The following is a 21201-nucleotide window of genomic DNA, read 5'->3' as shown; positions in this document are numbered from 1 at the left end:
CAGGAGGCCTTGCTGGGATTCAGTCAGCCAAAACTGCCAACCTGTTTGATGCGGAACTGAGGAGAGGGATGAGCAGGACGGATCTCCTAGTGCAGTGCTAGCAGAGGTCTTGAAAATCCTCTAGACCCCGTGCGAAAACCAAATCTGTCCGTTGTGGATATTTTCTTCAACAAAGCCATACACAGACCGCCACTGCATTTGGGGGCAGGACGTGTTTTCCTTTTCCCTCGGCTTGTTTCCAGAGTCGGGCTCACCCCGGGGTAGGATCACAGAAGACAGCAGCACACTGTGCACCAGGACCGGGGAGGGTCCCTGGGTGCATGACCCATGCAGTGGCTCGGGGACCTGGGCTCAGAGGAGCCCGTGCTCGGTCTAACACTCTGCGGCTGCTCTTCTGAAAATTCTAATTAAGTTCTGAACAAGGAGCCCTGCATTTGCGTTTTGCACTGGGTCCTGTAGGTCATGTGGCCTGGCCTGAGCCGATGGTATTTGTGACTGGGAAGAGGGGCGGTGGTTAGGGGCTATAGAACATGGGCCTTCTACACACTCTGAGATGCCCAGATAGCCAGGGTCGAAAGGTACAGGAATAGTGACGTCAGAATAGCCATCGCCTGGTTCACAGCGTTGCTGCCAAGTGTTACATGAGCAAGCAAACGTACGTGAATGATTTAGAGCAGAGTGTGGCACGTCTCGCTTGCTATGTAAGTGCTGGATATTATTATAATTCCCTCTCTGCGCTGATGTGACATCGGACAGCCTGAGGTCGATCACGTACAGGGTCACAATTAACTTTTCATTTTCACATTTTTAACCTGTCACTCACCATCCAGTCCCAGGCCGATGACTGTCCCCGGGGCCGGTGGGGGTGGGGGGATCCAACAACAATAAATATTATGATAAATGAATGTGTGACATCACCTCCTCTTACCTTCAATGTAACTAATGCTTCAGACCGTCTGTGTGATGCGTGTATCTTTGCTGGTGTCTGAGTGGGAAGGGGATTTTTAAAAAAGACTTTATGTATTTGAGAGAGAGTATGTGTACAAGTGGGCATGGGGATGGGGGTGGGGGGAGAGGCTGAGGGAGAAGGGGAAAGGGAGAGAGGGAGAAGCAGACTCCCCGCTGATCATGGAGCCCAACTCGGGGCTCCACCCCAGGACCCCGAGATCATGACCTGAGCCAAAGTCAGATACTTAACCAAATAAACCACCCACACTCCAGGTAATTTTTTTTTAAGATTTTTTTTTTTTTATTTAGGAGCACCTGGGTGGCTCAGTGGGTTAAAGCCTCTGCCTTTGGCTCGGGTCATGGTGTCAGGGTCCTGGGATGGAGCCCCGCATCGGGCTCTCTGCTCAGCAGGGAGCCTGCTTCCTCCTCTCTCTCTCTCTGCCTGCCTCTCTGACTACTTGTGATCTGTCTGTCAAATAAATAAATAAAAATCTTAAAAAAAAAAAAAAGATTTTTTTTTTAAATTTATTTGAGAGAGAGAGAGAGCATGAGCTGCTAAGCAGGGAACACAATACAGGGCTGGATCTTAGGACCCTGGGATCACTACCCAAGCCAAAGGCAGAGATGCTTAACTGACTGAGCCACCCAGGTACCCTCAAGGTGATTTTGAAAATTCAATTAATTAGGGGTTCTCTTGTTCTTTTTCCCTTTACCTGCTTTTTTTGTTCTTATAAAAGTGACTCTTGAACCACTTGCTTCCTGCCTCCCTCCCTCTCTCTTCAGATCCCCAGGGCAAGGGGAGGATCTAAAGGAAGACTATGTCACTGTGCTCATCAAGATAATGGCTCCCTCCCTCATTCCCTCCACTCCCATCTGAGTCCGAAGAGCCTGTGAAGTGTTCAACCTTTGTCCTTAGAGTACAGCTCTTGATGAGGTGAAAAATTAAAACACTGGCCCAACACCTTTATTCCAGGAATGCTTTTCCTGACCAAAGTCTGAAAGCCGTTCCTCCTACCCCTCCTAATTGCAGATGTTCCCAACGCGTTCTCAGTAAGAGCATACTCTCTCTTATTGTTCTAGGACTTCAAGCCTGCGGGGACTGCACATTTTTTCCTTAGCTGAAATAGTTGTGGTTTTTCCTAACAACTTTGCAAGTTCCCTGTAGAGCTGGAAATTCCCTTCTTGATGATAGCTCTTAATGCAGAAGAAGCCTGGCCTGTCCTATCTTTCCTGCTGACCTGCTTGCTGTGTGACGGTAGAGGTCAGCTTCAACACTCTGGGCCTCAGTGCACAAGGATTTCCTTAACTGGGGCACATTGAAAAATGGAAAGTTTTCTGGAGGATTTATTTTTGGAGGACCTTGGGAGTAGAGATTTATAAATGTCTCTATGGTGAGAATAGCCATTTGGGGAGCAACACTTAGATTCCTCTTTCTGGGGGAAAAAAAAAGAATTTAATAATTTCCATTGCTAATTACTATCCCCCCACCCTCACCCCCATGCCTGTCTCCACTCCCAGTGGTTGATTGATGGAACAGATAAGCTGTACTCTCCCTCCCCCACTTACATACACATTTCTGGCAGGCCCTAGATAAATAGGAGGCAGAGGCAAGTCTGCAGAATTATTATTATCATTAGATGATTATTATGCTTTCAGTATGAGACACAGGAAGTGAAACTGACTAAAATGTCCAATGAGAAATGCCTGGCCGCATTCTCTCCACCAGACCTAAAGGCATAGAAGAAGCCAGATGAAGAAAACTGTGGGCCTCCATTAGGCCCACAGTCTGTGTGTGTGTGTGTGTGTGTGTGTGTGTGTGTGTTACAAGGACTGTCTCTAAATATCTAGGACTCGGGATCTTTCAAACTTATTCTAATGCTCAAGCTTCCTCCTTCAGGCTGATATCCTCAGGGGCCTTTCTTACTACCTCCTTCCTCATTTCCTAGAGAGAGCTTCCCATGGCTGTCAGCACATGTTCAAGGACAACTCCAGCGATTATTTGGTGCCTCTGTATACACCTAGCCTGCTGAGGCCAGGTAGGAGCCCTCCACCTTTCCCTGCAGCCTGTTTCGTGCCCCCCCCCCGCCCCCCGAAGAGACACTCTCTGGGCCAGAGGCCTTTCTTCCCTCTTACCCACTTTCTTTTCTGGCCTCGCCACCTGACCCTCCATCTGCTTGGCTGATTATTCATGCCCTTTGTCTTCTTCAGTAATCGATTGTGGATAAAGGGTAGTCAGAAAAGAGGGCATCCGGGCTAATGTAATTATCCCACGTTGACATTTCCATTTGCAGCACCATGGGCTCTGGAAACCCTGAAAAATAGTGTAAATGACCTGATTTTCCTACTACCTTGTTAGCTCAGCTTCCTAGGGAGAAAAGAGCAGACAGCTATGTGGGGAGGAAATGAACCAAGTTGGTGTTTCAGAAATACCTTCTCATTTGGACAATGTTCTGAAAACTGCAGAGGAGACAGATGAGGAAAATGCATCGAGGAGACGCAGCAAAAACAGACAGCGAGAGCTGGATGCTGGGCTCTTGTGCTTCTCCTAGGGCCCATGTCTTTTTATGGCTTTTGTACAAGATCTTGAGCCAAATGAATAGACTATTGGAATTTGGGTTTGGGAAAACCATTAACCATCTTAGTCTCATTAAGATTTAATAAAGACCCAGTAGAGCCCACCCAGGGGTTGGGATGGCAATGAGGTCACAGCAGGGTAATTGATAGAAGAAGAAAACTCTAGGATAGAGCTCTATACCCTAAGCTGTGACAGTTGTGTGTCTCTGGGTAGTCCCTTTCCATCTGGGCCTGCTCCCTGTTGGAGACTATGGGACCCAAAAAGACAGTGTTGGGTCCTAGTTTCCTGTGTTCAAACCCCCATTCCAGTCCTTCCTTTAAGTCACTAAAATTCACTGGACGTCGATTTCCTCGTCGAGGCCCCTGGAAGGGTATTAGTAATACCCACCTTCCAGACTTCTGGGAATTGATTGAATTAACACAAGGAAAACACTTAGAACCCCATCAAGAACATACTAGCACTCAATAAATGGGAGCCTTTATCATGATTCTGTCTTTCTCTTTGCACTGTCTGCCATCTTCCATTCCATCCATCCAGAAAAAATACCAATGTCATATTCTGTGACATGCCCTGGGCAAGTCACTAGGGATGGAACATTTGCAGAACTTAAATCGCCCCTGAGGCTTCACTTCCCCCCTAGGATTCTTTTATTTTTTAGCACAGTGTAGAACACATGATAGGTGGTATCACATTGACTCTGATTCTTCCTGGGTCTTTGACCCTGTGCCTTGTCTGTTTGCCTTCATTTACTTCTTCTTCTTCCCTGCGCTTCCTTTCCCAACTTTGCAGAGGGTAGGTCCCAGATGTCTCAGCCCAGGAAGGCTCCCAGGGTCCTGCCTGGTTCTTCTGATTTGTCCTGGTGAGGGAGCCCTGGGAGGGGCAGCCCCACAGGAAGTCTGCTGGTCTTTCTACTCAGCAATTCTCCCTTCCCAGGCCCTGGGCTCCTCCACACACTTTGGGGAAGCTGGAGGAGGGCCACTAGGCTCTGTAATAACCACACTTCTTTATGGTAAACAAGAACCAGATTCCTGGGGAGTGACGAGGGCAGGAGCTCTGTGGCCCAGTAAGGCAGCTGTGTGATGCAAAGAAACACCTCTGGTTGGCCTTGACCTGTCTAGGGAAGGCCCCAGGGAAGGCTGCTCACACGCCCTTCTTAGCAGTCCTACTCTGAGTTACAAGGACCTTCACATCCAATGGCTCTGCAGACTGAGGTTCTGGTGTCCTGGTCACACCCACATCCAGGGAGCACCTGTTCCTGTCTCTCCTTTGTCACGATTTGTCCCACCCTCTTGCCTACTCCTGTACCCACTTCCCACCCTTGGGTGTCATCCCCTTTCCCCCCTAACCCCCGTCCCTGACCCCTGCATGAGGAATTGTACTCGTCCCTCACTGACACCAGGAGAATCCTCCCAGTCCTGGAGGATGTCTTGATCCCAGGAACCTGAGAATAAATGTTATCGCGGCGGTTGGGCTTGGCCCACAAGTGGGCCAGGGCCTTCTGACTTCAGATGGTGTGACTGGTCCAGCACTTTCCTCTGAACGGTGTGACTGTGGAGTTTAGGATTTGCTGTGCCAGGATTGAGGCCAAACACAGTCCCTGCTAGTTCCTAGGTAGAAGGTTGGACTGGCTTCAATACCTCCAGAAGGGCTACACAAGAAACTGGGACAGACAACTGGGTAGCTGAGGGCTTAGGACGGGAGGGAGAAGTTTAATATATATCCTTCTGGGCTTTTGCATTTTGTTCCATGTGAATGTATTAAAGGTTCTGAAATTTAAAACAAAAAACCAAAAAACCAGTGAGTTTGTGAATCTCCTGTATGTTGAGTTATAGAGATGAGTCCCTTGATCCTCTCCCCGTGGCAGAAGGGATGGTAGGGATGGGGAGACAGACAATGGCATCAGGGAGACCTGATCTGGGTCTGACTTCAGGCTTAGAAGGGACTGTCAGAGACAGGTGGCTGCTTAGCTTTGAGATTTTCCGAGTGTCTGAATGACTTGGAATGTTGCACTGGGAGGAAAGACATTGCTGAGTGCCCTGGCCCGGGAGAAAGAGTCACGTGCCTGCTGCCCTCCTGTGATCTCTCCAGGCCTGGAAGGCCATGACTCTCCCATCTAATGGACAGGAGGAGCCTCCCCACCACCCCGGGAGGTCAAGGGGGCAGGCCATTGGGCCATTTGTCCTGCTGTTACCTTGGTACACCACTGCTCATCCCCAATCCCCCTGCCCCTCCCACCCCTGTCCAGGCTTCCTGCTCAGCGGGAGGCCTGCTTCTTCCTCTCCCACTCCCCCTGCTTGTGTTTCCTCTCTCACTGTGTCTCTCTCTGTCAAATAAATAAATAAAATCTCATTTTGTTTCTCTCCTTTTTGTTCTCTATCCTTACATTCATATAATGTGTTGAAATGTGCATAGCACTTTCACATACATTAACATGGTTCCCTATAGCCCCAAGTCCAAAGCCTTAGTGGAATTCCTAGCTTTTTTATCTGTCTCCCATCTCACATCTTGATACTTTCCTGTACACATATTCCAGCCCATGTTGGCCACCTGCTGTGCTTTTTTTTTTTTTTTCTTTCCTTTTTCTTTTCTTTTCTTTCCTTTCCTTTTCTTAAGTAGACTCCACACTGGGCTTGGACTCATGGGGCTTGAACTCACGACCTTGAGATCAAGACCTGAGAGATCAAGAGTCAGATGCTTAACAGACTAAGCCACCCAGGCGCCCCGGCCACCTGCTGCTTCTAAATGGGCCACGTGATTTCTTGTTTCTTTCCATTCTGTCATTCAGAGGGGTCCCTCTTTCTTCTATGTGGTTTTCCTCCTCTGCCCAGAAAGAGTTCTTGTCTATCTTTAGATGCCTAAGTCAAATGTCACATGTTCAGTGAGAACTTTCTGGATGAATCTGTCCTTTTCATGAGCTCAGGAACACGACACTTTATACCCTCTCCAGGGTGCACCTGTTAGGACGGCTATTACCGACACCAAAACCGAACGCTCAAACCGTAGAAAGTAAGGAGCGCTGGTTACCTGGAGAGAAATAAAGCCCCAGGACCATGCTGGTGGAGACGTGGAAGGATGCCGCTGCCGTGGAAACAGCACAGGAAGCAGTTCTTAAAAGGAATGAAACAGAATCATCATAGGATCCAGCAACTCCACATCTGGGACTAGACCCCGAAGAGTGGAAAGCAGAGGCTCCACAGACATTAGGACACACAAGGTCACCGCAGTGTTATTCACAAAGGCCAAAGTATGGAACGAATGGAGAAACAGAAGGCGGTAAGTACGGACGGAGGTGTAGACCTACACCACAGTCTTCAGTGAAGGACATTCTCCCGCAGCCTACCGTGTGGATGAACCTCGAAGACATTACGCTCGGGGAAATATGCCAGTCCCAAGAGAACAAAGACTGTTTGATTCCACTTGTATGACTTCCCCAGAGTAGTCAAGTCTATAAAGACAGAAAGTGGAACGGTGGTTGTCAGGGGCCGAGAGGCGGGTGGGAGTTGGGAATTATTATTTAATGGGTATATTGTTTTATGGGAAGGTGGAAATCTCTGGAGATGGGTGGTGAGGTTGGCTGCACGATGTGAATGTGCCTAATACCTCTGAACTGTACACTTAAAAATGGTTAAAAATATGCATTTTGTGTTATAGGCGTACAAAACCATCACCATGCTTGTGTGTGTATATATATATATATAAATTATATATAAAATATATATTTATATATAAATATATATTATATAAATATATAAAATATATTTATATTTATATTTATATTCATATATATAAAATTTCTCAAGGGACTCAAGGCCTGTCAGGGGCCTCTGGTCATTCCCATGCCCAGCACAGTACTTGGCACTAGTCGGTACCCAGTCCATGTTTATTGATATGGGGGGGGCACAAAGTTGACAGTGGGGGGCACCTGCAGGCAGGTCTCAGGCTGGACCGCGTGGCAACTCATCTCTTGCAACATATCCCAGCTTTCCCTGTACCTGCTGCTTCCCTAGAGGGGGCCCCCGGCTGTCTCCCCGGGGCTGTGGGGAGACCCCTTGCCAGCCCCAGTAAGAGAGCATCCAAGAATGATGGGGACTTGCCTGCCGCATGTGCTATGTGGGTCACACAAAAGGAAATACTTATTCTCAATGTTACCACGAGGCCCTGGAAGTTCTGAGAGTATCAAGTTTTTAGAGTCACACACCTACCTACCTCTATGATGTTGTATTTGTGGTCTTTGGAGGAAGGAGACCAATGAGGTGATTGCCATAGGTTCTTTTCATCTCTATAGTATTACAACTTTCACAGCCTGACAAGATGCGTGGGGGCAGGGTGGGGGTGGGGAATGAGCTCCTACTTCTGTCAGGAAAGGAGCAAAACCGAAACAAAACATAGTATCGATACCAAACACAGCCTGTGTATTTAGGTCCTTCCTCAAAAGCTTATACCTGCTAAGAGCCCCAACTCCTCCAGGCTTCCATGACTCTATTCATCGACTTTACCTCGCTTAGAGGGATAGTCTTTGGGAATGAGAGTAAACTGCAGGTTGCGGAGTGTGTTTCTTTCTCCTGAGCCACAGGCTGGGAGGGCTTTCCAAGTGACCTGGCAGGTGTCAGGTAGCTGGACCACTTACAGGAACGTTTAGGAACACAGACTCTGCCATATGTGGGAACAGCAGGAGTCTGAGGTCTGGCTCTTCCCACTCTAGTGTGACGGCTCTGGCCTGTTACTTAACGTTTTGACTGTCAGTGTTTCTGGTGATCAAAATAGCAAAAATTATACTACTTACAGCCTTGTTGAGAGGACTGAAGGGGATAATTGGCACGAGAATATTTACTGCTGTATCACAGCTCACATTTATAAAGGCTGATCCCTATGCACCAGTAACAGTTCAAAATGTTGCCCGAGTATTTAATTTAGGGAACCAACGCCCCTTTCATTGTAGAACCTGAGTGCTGAGGTGTAGTGAATGTGGTAAGTGGGAAGTGGTAGAGGTGGGATTTGGACTCAGAATTTGTTTCCACCATGCTCTGCCGCCTGAAAATTATGTTCTCATGTGAAGCTAGGATCATCATGCCTTTACGAAATCACTACCCATTCTGCGTTGCACACACGTGCGCACACCTCTTCTGCACTTTTCCCTTCCTCCCCCTTCCATTTATTTATCTTCAGTGAGGGAGGGAGGGGGAAGAAATCTGGGGACACGGGATCACCAGGCAAAGCTGAAATGACCTTTCGGGTGGACACACTCTGGTTGTGTTCCTGGATGGCAAATCCCTTCCCCATTTCAGTCCCCAGGCGGAACAAGCACTGGCTTTGCAATGGACATGCCCAGTGCAGGTTAGATTGAAGGGGCAACGTTTTTCATACAGAGACAACAGCCTTGGACTGTCTTGAATGTGGCAGAAAATTTACTTCTTTTCCTTCCATTTCCCATACCAAGCTGCAGAATTATAATTAGGTATCTTGTAGTCCTAATTAGCCCCATTTGTAGTCCCTCTGGACCATGTTCTGTCTGTTGATGCACAGAGGCTAAGTTTCCATCCCCCGTCGGATGCTTCCTTCTTTCTATTTCCATTCCCATTCTTCCCCTCCACTGTAGATGCTCCCTGCTGTAGCATGAAACTGTCAAAGGTTGGGGGTACAGGCAAGGGCACTGGGGGATAGGGGAGCAGAGCATTCTTCCCCTCTGGGAAGCCCTCAATACAGCACTGTTGCTTCAGGTAGAATTTCTTTCCATGGATCGGCTCTTAGCACATTCAGAGATTTCAGAAATTTTTGCGACTAATGACTCTTACGCATATGTTATCCTCACGTTGAAGTCTTTCTCATTTTATCAAAGAATTAGTAGCTTATGGCATGAAGACTGCTTATCTCTCTCTAGGCCCCAAGCTGTTTTTCTTCTCAAGGGTGAGTTCTGAGTGGACAGATCTTTTCCTGTGAATCATGCTCCTTTCTGTGATATTCTGCTTTTTACCATATCGGCATTAGATCCGAAGTCTGGTTTATCTGTGTGCATACGCGTATCTCGCAGCCTACGGATGTTGTCTCATCTGCAGCATGCCGTCTGCACATTTCCAAGAAATACACCTCTGTAGATTCTTATCCTCTGTCATCCATTCAGAATCCCACATCATGGTAAAACAGGAGCCGCTTACTCCCTGGTGCTGTGAAGGCAGGATGGGGGAACCTCAAAGAAGAGAGATTGTCATGGAGTCAAGGTTTATCCCATAACAGAGCCCAGCTATGAACACAGATCTATACTAGAAGGTCGAAGGAAACTGAGACATGGGAGATTTAAAGTGTATCTAAAGTGTAGCCCATAACTCTTTGGGCCATTCCTGCCCAGAAATGGCAGATTCTGTATTTCTGAAAACAAGAAGGATGTGTGGGTATAAATTTGCTCAGGCTTTAGACTGAGGGACATGACCATGGACTTCAGATCAGAAAGATCTGGCTTCTGTCCTCTGTGAACTCTGTGACCCTTGGAAAGTTACTTAATTTCTCTAGGACTCAGTTTCCTCTCCTATAAAACAAATAAATTAGACTAACAGTACGTAGCCCCTAGGGCTGTATAATAGTTGGGATTAACTAATAGTTAAGTTTGGTTGTGAATGATCGAAAACCTAGTATATCCGTTACTGTTACAAGAAGGACATTTACTACTCTTCATGTAAAAGTCGGTCAGTGGCTAGGGATGATATGATGAATGTGTGCTCTCCAGGACATAGGCTGCTTTTATCCTTGTGTTCTGTTATCCTCAACCTATGGCCTCTACTTCATGATTCAAGATGGCTCCTCAAGCTACAGCCCTTAAAGTGTTCATTCCAGCCATTGGGGAAGAGAAAAGAGGAAGAGAAGGAGGAGGACCTACCCCTTCCCTTTGACCCCTTCCATTTATAAGTGATTGGCTGGAACTTAGTCTGACAACCAGTTGTAATGGAGGCTGGAAATGTAATTTTTTTCCTCAGGGCAGTCATGTGCTTAACTAAATAATGGAAGTTCTTTACTCTCAAAGAGGGGGAAATGGGTATTGGTCCACATAACTAGCCGTCTGCCGCAGATCTTTGTGAGATTTAAATGAGATGAGGCCAATGGAGGGCCGAGCACAGACTGAGCACCATACCACCCCATCATCATTTTCATCATCCCCAGGGGAATGGAGCGAATACTTTGAAACCATCACCAGATCTCCTTCTTCTAACCTTGTCTTATTAACAATGTCACTCTTATCCATCTCCCTTCTAAGACCCTATCAGCTTTATCTTTTATGAAGGTCAGACACCTATACCTTATGAAATAAAACAATGCAAAAGGAAAGTAAGGGAACGGTGGACACAGGATTCAGGATAATGGTTATTTTGGGCTGGGAAAACAGAGGTAGGTTGGGGTGGGGATGGAGGAACCACATAGTTATTTCATGTCAAAGCTCTAGTCTTTATTTTGGGCAGGGGATTCACAGGTGCCTCTTGCATTATTAAAAATAACTGATAGCCACAGCAAAGTAGAGGTACCTGGACCAATAATGAAGCTGTGTCGTGAATCAAGGATTAAAATTAATCTGACTCTATGCACGTGAGGTCTTTTCATAGGCTTTGTGGGTACAGTATTACATGGCTTATGTATCTGCATGTCAATACTAGACAAAAATAATACTTTTTATTTGCATAGACTTCCAATTTTCAAAGTGCTTCCACACATCCATAAAAACTGCGTAGGAAGTTCCTTACACATCATTAAGAGCGTGGCATTGTACGGATAGGACCACGGACTTCTGTGTCCTAAGGGAAAATAATTTATTTTATTCTTATAGTAGCTATATGAGGTCGGCAGGACAAATGTGTTGTCGCTGTTCACAGATGAGAGAGAAGGAACTGAGGTGGGGGAAGGGACTCCAGAGGTTATGAGTAGTTGGCCTGGAAGGGAATGTGAGGTTCCAGGTTATGTGAGGTTATGAGTAGTTGGCCTGGAAGGGAATGTGAGGTTCCAGGTTATGTGAGGTTATGAGTAGTTGGCCTGGAAGGGAACTTACGACTGGATCTCTTGCCGAGTGCTTTCCCCTTTATCCCCGCTCACTGCGGTTCCTATGCGTCCATTAGGCATGTGCTCCATACCAGGCGCCTTGTGCTGATGGGTTTGTGTTCATGTAGGTGTGCGTTTTGTATGCAGCTTATGTAACTTCTATGCACATGCACACGAACCTGCCATTGGAGTCCTTGTGTGCCCTGAGGCCTGCACGGCCCATGTAACTGAGTGAGGGATCCCCAGCGGCGGTTTCAGTTGCTTGTTATTCCTGGGTCACTGGGCTTCAGCAACTCCCCAGAGTCCCAGCTAGTTAGGAAGGTAGTTGTGATATCAGGGACAGATCCCCAGGCAGGAGCATGGAACAGAGGAACCAGCCAGCCATGCTTTAATGATAATAATAATAATATTTGATATATAATATATAAAATAATAATGATAATATTATATAATTTATAGCATATAATATATAAATATATAAAATATAATATATTATATATAATAATATATAATATAATAATGATGATAATAATAATATTTCCTGATAATTTATAGTTTACGAAGGGTTCTCTTAAATACGAGCTCATTAAATTCTCACTCAGCCCTGAAAGTCAAGGTTATTGTTTTTCTCATTTGTTCAGATACAAAGAGAGGTTAAACGGCTTACTCACAGTAACCCAGCTTGAGGGTGGATTCGAACTCAGGTCACTTGTCTCTAAAACTCTGTTCTCTTTCCCCTGTGCCTTTCTATCTTCGAAAGGGCGAAGAGCTTATCTTCTTTCTAGCCATGTGGAGAGAAGCAGGTGAAAACTCAATGCCAAGCACTGGGAAGCCCCCAGTGACACTCTTCTGTGGACAGAAAAAGACCAGCTCAGAGCTGGGAGCAGCCCCAGACCAGGGACCTTTCATCAGCAGAGAAAGAGCCTGAGCAGCTGAGCAGCTGGAGCTTTCTACTTCCCCTTCCTTGCATCTGTCCCTCTCTCAGTGCCTGGGCATCTCCCACTGTGCCTTGGTGATGTGATAGTGATACTACAGAACCCAAGAGGGGAAGGCTGTCTCCAAACTCTGTGGCCTGAGGTGGTCTCTGTGTTTTTGAAGAGTTGGGGGGTGGGGTGGGGGGCTCTCTAACCACATCTGCCCTCAGCTGCTGCAGCTGGGAGGCGAATCCCTCCACCTCCAGCTCCCAACCCGCGTCTATGCTGCTTTCGCCACGTTGTTTTATTATACCTGCCTGTTTTCTTTCCTATCGATTAACACCACTTACCCCTGTGAGGCTGGGCACGGCACCTTGTACAGAGTTAAGTTGTCCCCTAAATTCACTCTGCTTCAAAAGAGCCAATGTCTTTGTTTCCTTTACAGCCCCATGGAATGAACTCTGCTGCTCAGCCTGGAAAGAATTGTACTGTTCTGGAAGGGTAACTCCTGCCTTTTGCTCCACCTTTCACTCCTTCTGGAGTGTTGGGGGGACACATTAGGGACCACATGTGGCCATAGCTCAAGCCCCATTTTAAATTTTGGATTATCAGTAATCAAACTGAAGTTTTGTCTTCACCTGTCTGGTTCCTTTGTCTTATTTCTCAACTGTTCTACCAGTCAGAGCCAGAAAGAGGTCAGCATGCTTGTGTTTGATGATCACCCCCCACACCCAACAGCAGCCTCTATTCAGAGTGTCCCCAATCACCTATAGTAGCCCTGGGCTACTATGGGCTCAGCTAGATCCTTGGTATCTTCCACAGAGGTATGGGGCTAATCTGGACTAGAGCTCGACTTCTTAAAAATACCCACTTCTGGGGCACCTGGGTGGCTCAGTGGGCTAAAGCCTTCGGCTCAGGTCATGATCCCAGTGTCCTGGGATCAAGCCCCACATCAGGCTCTGTGCTTAGCAGGGAGCCTGCTCCCCCCACCTCTGCCTGCCTCTCTACCTACTAGTGATGTCTGTCTGTCAAATAAATAAATAAAATCTTAAAAAAAAATACCCATTTCTCCTAATGGTGTCAGTTCAGGGACTAACTCCTCCACGCTGCAGATCAGAACCTAGCTCCCAGACCTTCCTTTTTGTTGTGTTGTCTTATCTAATTCCCTCCACACCTGGTGGAAAGGTACTGCTATTCTTCCCACTGAGGGAGAGGAGAAATGGCTGGGTCAGGATCACACAGGAAGTCTGAAGGTCAGTCTAGCCTTTTCCCACTCAGTTTCCTTTTTATTTCATTTCATTTCATTTTTTTTTTTTTAGCTCATTTACGTGAAAAAAAAGTTAAAAGTTATAATTGCTACATCCTTCATAGTTACACAGTGATAAATCTTTAACTGAAAAACAAATGTATGAGAAAAGTGCAACACTCAGAGGAAAATGGTCTGGAAAATATTTAATATTTGCCTCACACCCATGTCGAGGACGAAGGCCCTCGGTAATTCTCGGTCACTCCTGCTCACCCCGAGATCTCCAGTGGCTAACACTAGTCAGCCACCCCTCGCCTTCAAAATACACCCCTTCTCCCAATTGGCGGCTGCGGTCTAAAAGACACGCACAATTGGAAGAAAGTGGCTCTTCCATCTGAATTATACAGCCACTTTCATACACCTCCCTCTTCCCTTTGCGCGGCCGGGATCGGTTACGAACTAGGCTTTCTCAGCCCCCATTCCCTGTCCTTCAGCACCCCCAGCCCCTAGCGCAAGGCCCTCGCCCTCCACGCTCCGGATGCCTCGCGTCCTCCCCTTTAAGGCCAGCCCCTCCCCCACGCCCACACCTCCCCGGCCCCGCCCCGCCTCCCCAAGCCCAGCCCCTCCGACCCTCCCCTTTAAGGATCGGCCCCGGACGCAGACGAGGCTGTGACGCGGCCGCCGGCCCCCGGGCTGGGTACATTGTCGCGCGGCCGCTTCCCCCCCGGGCCGGGCCCCCGCCGTCCCGCGGTCCCCCGAGCGCCAGGCCCCCGGGGGGAGGGTGGGAGGGAGGGAGCAGGGCTGGTGGGCGGCAGCGGCGCACGGCGGGACCCACGGAGCCCCGCGACCCGCCGAGCCTGGAGCCGGGCCGGGGCGGGGAAGCCGGCTCCAGCCCGGAGCAAACTTCGCAGCCGGGCGGGGGGTGGCGGGGACCCCGTCCGGAGCCGGAGGAGGGGGCGGCCGCGGGCCCTACCGCCTCTGCTCCCGCGTCTCCGGGCACCATGCTGTCCAACTCCCAAGGCCAGACCCCGCCGGTGCTGTTCCCCAACCCGCCGCCGCCGCCGCCGCCGCAGCCCCCCGCCCCGGCCCAGCCTCACCCCCCGGCCCAGCCGCCGCCGCTGCCCCCGCAGCAGTTTCCCCAGTTCCATGTCAAGTCGAGCCTGCAGATCAAGAAGAACGCCATCATCGACGACTACAAGGTCACCACCCAGGTCCTGGGACTGGGCATCAACGGGAAAGTTTTACAGATCTTCAATAAGAGGACCCAGGAAAAATTCGCCCTAAAAGTAAGTTCGGGGGCCGGGGGAGGGGAGGAGGGGCACGGGGGGAGGCTCCCGGGGACGACCCCCGCCCCGCGCTCTGGAGCGGCCGGAGCGCACAGTCGCCGGGCGCGATCGCGCCGACCCTCCCCGGACCCGGTGTCAGTCCGACCCGGTCGCGGAGGAGTGGCCGCGGCTCTGCTGTCGGTCCCGGCGCCCGAGCGGAGCCAAGTGCGCGGCAAGGGGCGGGCGGGCCGCGGGGAAGGTCAGGTCCGCGAGGACCACGCCGCCCGCCCGAGTTTCCGGTCACCTCCGGGTGTGAGTGGCGGGACCCGAAAGGACTCGTGGAGGACTCTGCCATTTTGGGGTTTGAGCGGGATCCAGCCGAGGCGCAACGGTTGGCTTCGGGACCACTTCTGCTAATTTCACCCCGGCTCAAGGAAGTGATTTTCGGGGGTTGTGGTTCCCCATCCTCTCGTCCCTCCTTTCTTTCTTTCTGCGGGCACAAAAGGCCCATTACTCATTGAGCTGGTTGGTCGGTTAGTTTGGAGAAGTCGGATCGCTGAGGTTTATTTAGCCTCGCTCCTTATTTGGGAGCCGGAATGTGTGATTTCACTTCCCTGGGCCTCCCGAGCGCGGCCGTGCCGCCTTGGGGCGCGCCGGCCCGGGAGGTGCCAGGCTGGAGATTCCGCGGGGACACCGCCCCCCGGGCGCGGGGGAGGGACTGTTTTGATCCCAGAGCAGGCTCCCCTCCTACCTTCAGTGCCTGTGAGGCTCCAGATGGGAGGCCAGCAGGCTCCGGCGCGATTTCTGCTGTTTCCATAGCTCCATTGATCATTGTGAACTCGGTCTCTAAACCGCGGCTGGGCCGGGTGCTGATGCGGCAAATCGGGGATAGCCGCTTGAGCCCTGGACTTAGGCGATTGGTGGACAGTAGGAGGGAGCGTTATCCTTAAGCTGAGGAAACCCAACCTCTTTTTTCTTTTTTTAAGGGGGTGTGGTGGTTGGGGGTGGGGTGGGGATGAGGATTTAAGAGAGAATACCTATTTCAGAAGTTAAACAGAATGGACTTGGAGGTCTGATGAGATGGGTGGGTCCCCAGTGCTGTGTGAGCCAGTGTTCAGGGTCACTAAAAAGGTTTTCCCCTCAGACAGGTTTCTGATCAAACCACATCTCTAAAGGTGACACATACAGGCCTGTTTCCCCTGGGGCGTCTTAATGATTGGAGGAGGAGAAAAATACTTCCTGTGTTATATTTTTCTCCTCCCCCTCGCTGCCCCCCCATCCCCAACCAGCTGTATTTCAGCTATTAATACAAAACTCAGATAGGTGTGATGGGTGGAACTGTTGGAATATATAATTAGATGTAATAAAACTCTGGCACTTTGCAGTTGCAGAGAGCAAGCAGATCCAATTTCCAGATTTTAAGGCCTCTAAAATTATTTCCTTGATGCTTGCATCCTCCTTGGGTGGGGAGAGCTTTCGGCTAGCCCCAGCACTGTCAGATTGTTTGGCTTTTACTCTAAGCTGTTGCTGTGGGCTTTTGGGTTGTTGTGCCTTAGACCACTTTTTCCATAGTCATAAGCGTGGTTTGGGAGGAGGAGTGGTGGTTTAACTGTGGCTCTGACCTTGGGGAGTAGAGTTGAGTGAAGACTCTTTGACCACAGTTAACCTGTACCGGTGAGGACGTGACAGCCGTTCTTTCTGGGAGAGTTTTCTATCCCTCTGAGAGGCCATCTGCCTTCACCCATCAGCAGTTTGGGGACGAAGGCTGTTCATTCCCTTGGATAGCTGAAATATTGTATAAAGACTTCAGAACAAAAGCTCTCCACTTCTTTTTATTCTATTTAATGACACAGAAAACCACACACTAAAATGTTTAAGAGTGGCAATTCAGATTTCTGTTGTAATTCAGATTTCTGTTCTTGTAATGAGTACGACAGAGATTTGGATATTCCCCTCCCTGTAAATAGTTTTGAAAGGAAAAATCTGGCAGTGTTTTAAATAGCACTCATAATTCATCTTTCTCAGGTTAGAAGTGGGTGAAGATTGAAGTCAGTCTGTTTTGACAGGCAGTCTGCGCCCAGATCTTATAAGTTGACTCAACTGTTAAATTGTAGATTCCCACACATCTTTGTGTAAAAACTTAATAATAGTGGAAGAAAGAAGGTATGAGGCATTCCGAGACCGACAGCCGTGTCGACAGCACTTCCATATCCAAATATTGGCTAAGACATAATTACAGCTTGTGGGGGGAAGCTGGTCCAAAGAATCCTGTTTGAGACATACACCAAAGAGATTTCTAGATCTTGAATCTTGATGAACTTAACCTTAGGTGCTGAGCAGTGGAATGATTTTCAAAACCAGGAGTGTTTTGATTATAAAACAAGGCGGGTGGATGTTGTGGGCTAGGATGGATTGCCCCATTGGGAAAGTGACTGAGGAAAAAGGGATCAGACCTTTACTCTATGTGTGTTAGGTCGTTCCTGGGGATTTGAGACAGGAGCTGTAGGACTGGGGCACGGTCTCGGGTGGGGTTCTGATCTCTGCTGCTTCACGGATCCGAGAGTGGATGGGAGGTTGTGGTTAAGAGGTCTGGTGACCTCTTAGCCCTCTTGAGGGAAATCAGTACTTTAAAAAAAAAAAAAAAAAAATCCCATCTCGTGCTGCTGCTTTTCTACCTCCACCTCACAGAGCTGACCTATCAGGGCTTTTAGTGGGTTCCGTGACCTCACCTCGCCATCTCTCCTGGCTGCTGTTGCTACGTTCTGAGTCATACTCGCACTTGCTCAGAGCCGGAAGGGACTTCAGAGGTCATCTCATCTAACCCCCTTGTCTTGCAGATGAAAAAACCAAGACCCAGAGCAGAAATCACTTGAGGTCATAGAGCCATGCACTTGGCCGAGGCAGGATTAGAACTTGGGACGCCCGACTCCCTGTCTCAGGCCCCTTCCCACTTCATAACTGCAGTGGCGTCCACAGGCCCAGACCTGGGGTTGGCTGCTGCTCCAGAGCTCCTCAAGCCTCAGGAGCTGCTCTCTGACCCCCTTGACTGTTGGGTATTTATTGTTGGGCTGTTGGGCAAGGGGGTGCCGGGTGGGTCTTTATTGCGTCCCCAGCAGTAACCCCCGAAGTGGGAGGGGCAGCTTATGTACCAACTCAGCAGCTTCATGAGTTTTAAATCAGGTAACCAGCTTTAAAAAAAAAAAAAAAAAATTATACCACCTCCACCCCTTTTAGGGAGTGTTTGAAAGAAATAATATTTTTTGTAGAAGAACGTAGGAACTATATTAACTGTTTCTTTGGTAAGGACACCTAGTCTCAACCCACTTGTGTAATAATTGGTTGTATGCCCCCTGGGGTTCCTCAGCTGCTTCCTGCTTCACTGTGTCATGGTGACTCTTGGGTATTAGCTGAACAAATTTAATTAAAGCTGGCACTGTTGTCCCTCTCTGCTGCGTGACTCTGATTAGTTGAAGGGTGCTGTTGCTTTACAAAATATAGAATGTTGTCATACCTTACCTCTGTTTATCTTTCCATTGCGTGGATTAGAGAGAAAACAAGGTCCTGTGATGTCTTCTCCTTTCCTTTCTCCAGTGGTTCTCCCTCCCCAGGTCACTGTGTGTCACTGTGGTGGGGCTTCCTCTGGTGTTCTGAAGGGGAGATAATTGGAACCTCGTGTGCTTGTTCCGGACACATAGGGAGGCACGGAGCTCCCACAGCCCCAAAGGACGGGCAGCATCCCACTGGCACACCTCATGCTTGGATACCTCCTGGGTAGCCCACTGGGTAGCACGGCTATGTGAGGGGCCCTGTTCCCAGATGGGGTTTGCTAGATGAAATCGCATGGTGAGGAAGGTTTCACTCACTAAAATGGCCTCTTTTAAAGAAGAAGAGAGGGGTGCCTGGGGTGGCTCAGTGGGTTAAAGCCTCTGCCTTCAGCTCAGGTCATGATCCCAGGGTCCTGGGATCGAGTCCCACATCAGGCTCTCTGCTCAGTGGGGAGCCTGTTTCCTCCTCTCTCTGCCTGCCTCTCTGCCTACTTGGGATCTCTTGTCTGTCAACTAAATAAAATCTTTAAAAAAAAAAAAAAAGAAAAAAAAGAAGAAGAAGAAGAGAACACAAGAACGCGAGGTGGGGCAAATGGCAGAGGTGGAAACAGAGAATCTCCATCAGGTTCCGGACCCAGCACAGAGTCCAAGGTAGGGCTTGATCTCACGGCTCTGAGATTGTGACCTGAGCTGAAATCAAGTCGGACACTTAAACCGACTGAGCCACCCAGGTGCCCCAAATTAGCCTCTTATATCTCCTTTGCTTATAGGTTGTTAACAGTTCACTGAGCATCCTGCTATATGCTTGGTCATATAAAGTGCCTTAAAACTTGAGGGGTCAAGAAACGGATTCGGAGAAGGCATTAACAGATGCAGTGTGTGTTGTCCTGTATGGCAGCCAATACCCTTGCATGGCTATTTAAACTAATGTTAATTAATCTAAATTAAGTTGAAAATCATGGACCCCTGGGTGGCTCAGTGGATTAAAGCCTCTGCCTTCGGCTCAGGTCATGATCCCAGAGTCCTGGAATCGAGCCCCGCATCAGGCTCTCTGCTCCGCAGGGAGCCTGCTTCCTCCTCTCTCTCTGCCTGCCTCTCTGCCTACTTGTGATCTCTCTCTGTCAAATAAATAAATAAAATCTTAAAAAAAAATAAATAGAAAATCAGCTAGCCACCTTTCAAGTCTCCAGTGGCTACATGGGGCTACTGGCTGCTGAACTGGATAGCACAGAAGCATATACCCCTCCTATTAGAAAGTCCTGCTGCATTGTGCTGGTCTGGAGGTGAAGTCGTGTGGTTGGGGCTAGAAGAGTTTTGGAAGGGAAATCTCTGAGGACTCTAGGAGCCACCGACGGTTCATTTCTGGGCCTCTGAAGTATGAGCAGGTCTGTAGGAGCGGCTGGTGATGCTGGCCCTGAGGGAAGAGCTGGAGGTCAGGTGGGCAAGGACCAAGTAGGGTTGGTGACCCAGAATTGAACCTAACCTAGCTTTGTTTATTTATTTATTTTTTTAAAGATTTTATTTATTTATTTGACAGAGAGAGAGCTCACAAGTAGGCAGAGAGGCAAAGAGAGAGGGGGAAGCAGGCTCCCTGTGGAGCAGAGAGCCCGACTCGGGACTCGATCCCAGGGCCCTGAGATCATAACCTGAGCCAAAGGCAGAGGCTTAACCACCAAGGTGCCCCTAACCTAGCTTTATATTAAAAGTGGTTGTTACAATATTTGAGGGGCATGAAGTAAACCAACAGGCAGAAGGATGACAGATCATTGAGGTTTGGACCGTGGAGGTCCTAAGTTTCTAGTTTCAGAGACCCACTCCTTCTCATGGGGCCTTGGCCCCTATTTACTGCAGTCAGACTCTTGGCGTCCCCTGAGGCAGGATCAAAGTTGGGTCAGATCATGGTCCTTTTTCACTTGTGAATTCTAGGCTTTGATGGAGCTTGAAAATAATCTCCAGCTAAGATCTAGGATCAGGGGCTGACAGAAGGGAGGAGAAAAGCAGCCCCAGGCCTCAGGACCAGGTATTGGTGGGTGCCTGGGAAATGAAGAAGCTCCTTTTCCGGAGGAAGAAGGTGTTGGTGCCCATGATTAAGAGGTTTTGACTGGTTGGGACTGGAGGACTTGACCCGTCATCAGTTGGCAAGTCTACTTAAGAAGCAGGTGTGGGGACTCAGGGAGAGGCTTGGAGGAGCCAAGCTTTGGGACTGCAGACTTAATCCCCAGCCAGATCCTGGGGTGGGAGGAGGGGCTAAAGTTCCTGTCACCCACAAATCCCAGGGATGTATGGAGGCTGTGCCAGGAGGAATGTCACCCACTGTGGGGAAGGACAGGGCATTGGCATCACACTGGAGTCCTTCCATGAGTCCCGAGGCCCTCCCGTGTTGTGATTCAGGACTGTCCCTGGTGGTCTGAGGTCCTGATTCAGGCCCTTCCAAGGGCCACGTGGGGTCTCTTTTTCCCTCTTCCCTGGACTGCACCCTTCCAGGAGCTTCAGTGTTCTAGGAGGGAGGTGGGCGCGCCGGGCAGAGTTGTTCTTTGTGTTTGAAGGGGCTGCGGCTGCTCTTGGTACTGATGTAAGCCCGGGTGGTAAAGACACCCATATCTCCTTGCACCTTAGAGCTGTTGACACTCCCTGGTCATCTTTCTTGACTGCTTCCATCTTACCAGAGCGGGTGGTTAGGCCAGTCAGGAAA

At 49.0% G+C, this 21201-nt stretch overlaps 1 protein-coding gene across 1 annotated transcript in view; it reads left to right on the top strand.

The window, feature by feature from the left end:
• Positions 1-14591: 14591 nt before the first annotated feature.
• Positions 14592-21201, top strand: part of MAPKAPK2 (MAPK activated protein kinase 2) — a 45449-nt gene continuing 38839 nt past the window's right edge. Inside the window, exon 1 of the mRNA XM_044267530.1 lies at positions 14592-14985. Within this exon, the coding sequence (XP_044123465.1) occupies positions 14701-14985 (285 nt within the window). The 5' untranslated portion in view covers positions 14592-14700. The remainder of the gene's footprint in view (positions 14986-21201) is intronic.

Source organism: Neovison vison, chromosome 10, assembly GCF_020171115.1.
Source record: "Neovison vison isolate M4711 chromosome 10, ASM_NN_V1, whole genome shotgun sequence".
NCBI classification, from domain to species: domain Eukaryota; kingdom Metazoa; phylum Chordata; class Mammalia; order Carnivora; family Mustelidae; genus Neogale; species Neogale vison.
Note: the sequence above shows the minus strand (reverse complement) of the source record. Positions and strands in the feature narration are given on the sequence as shown.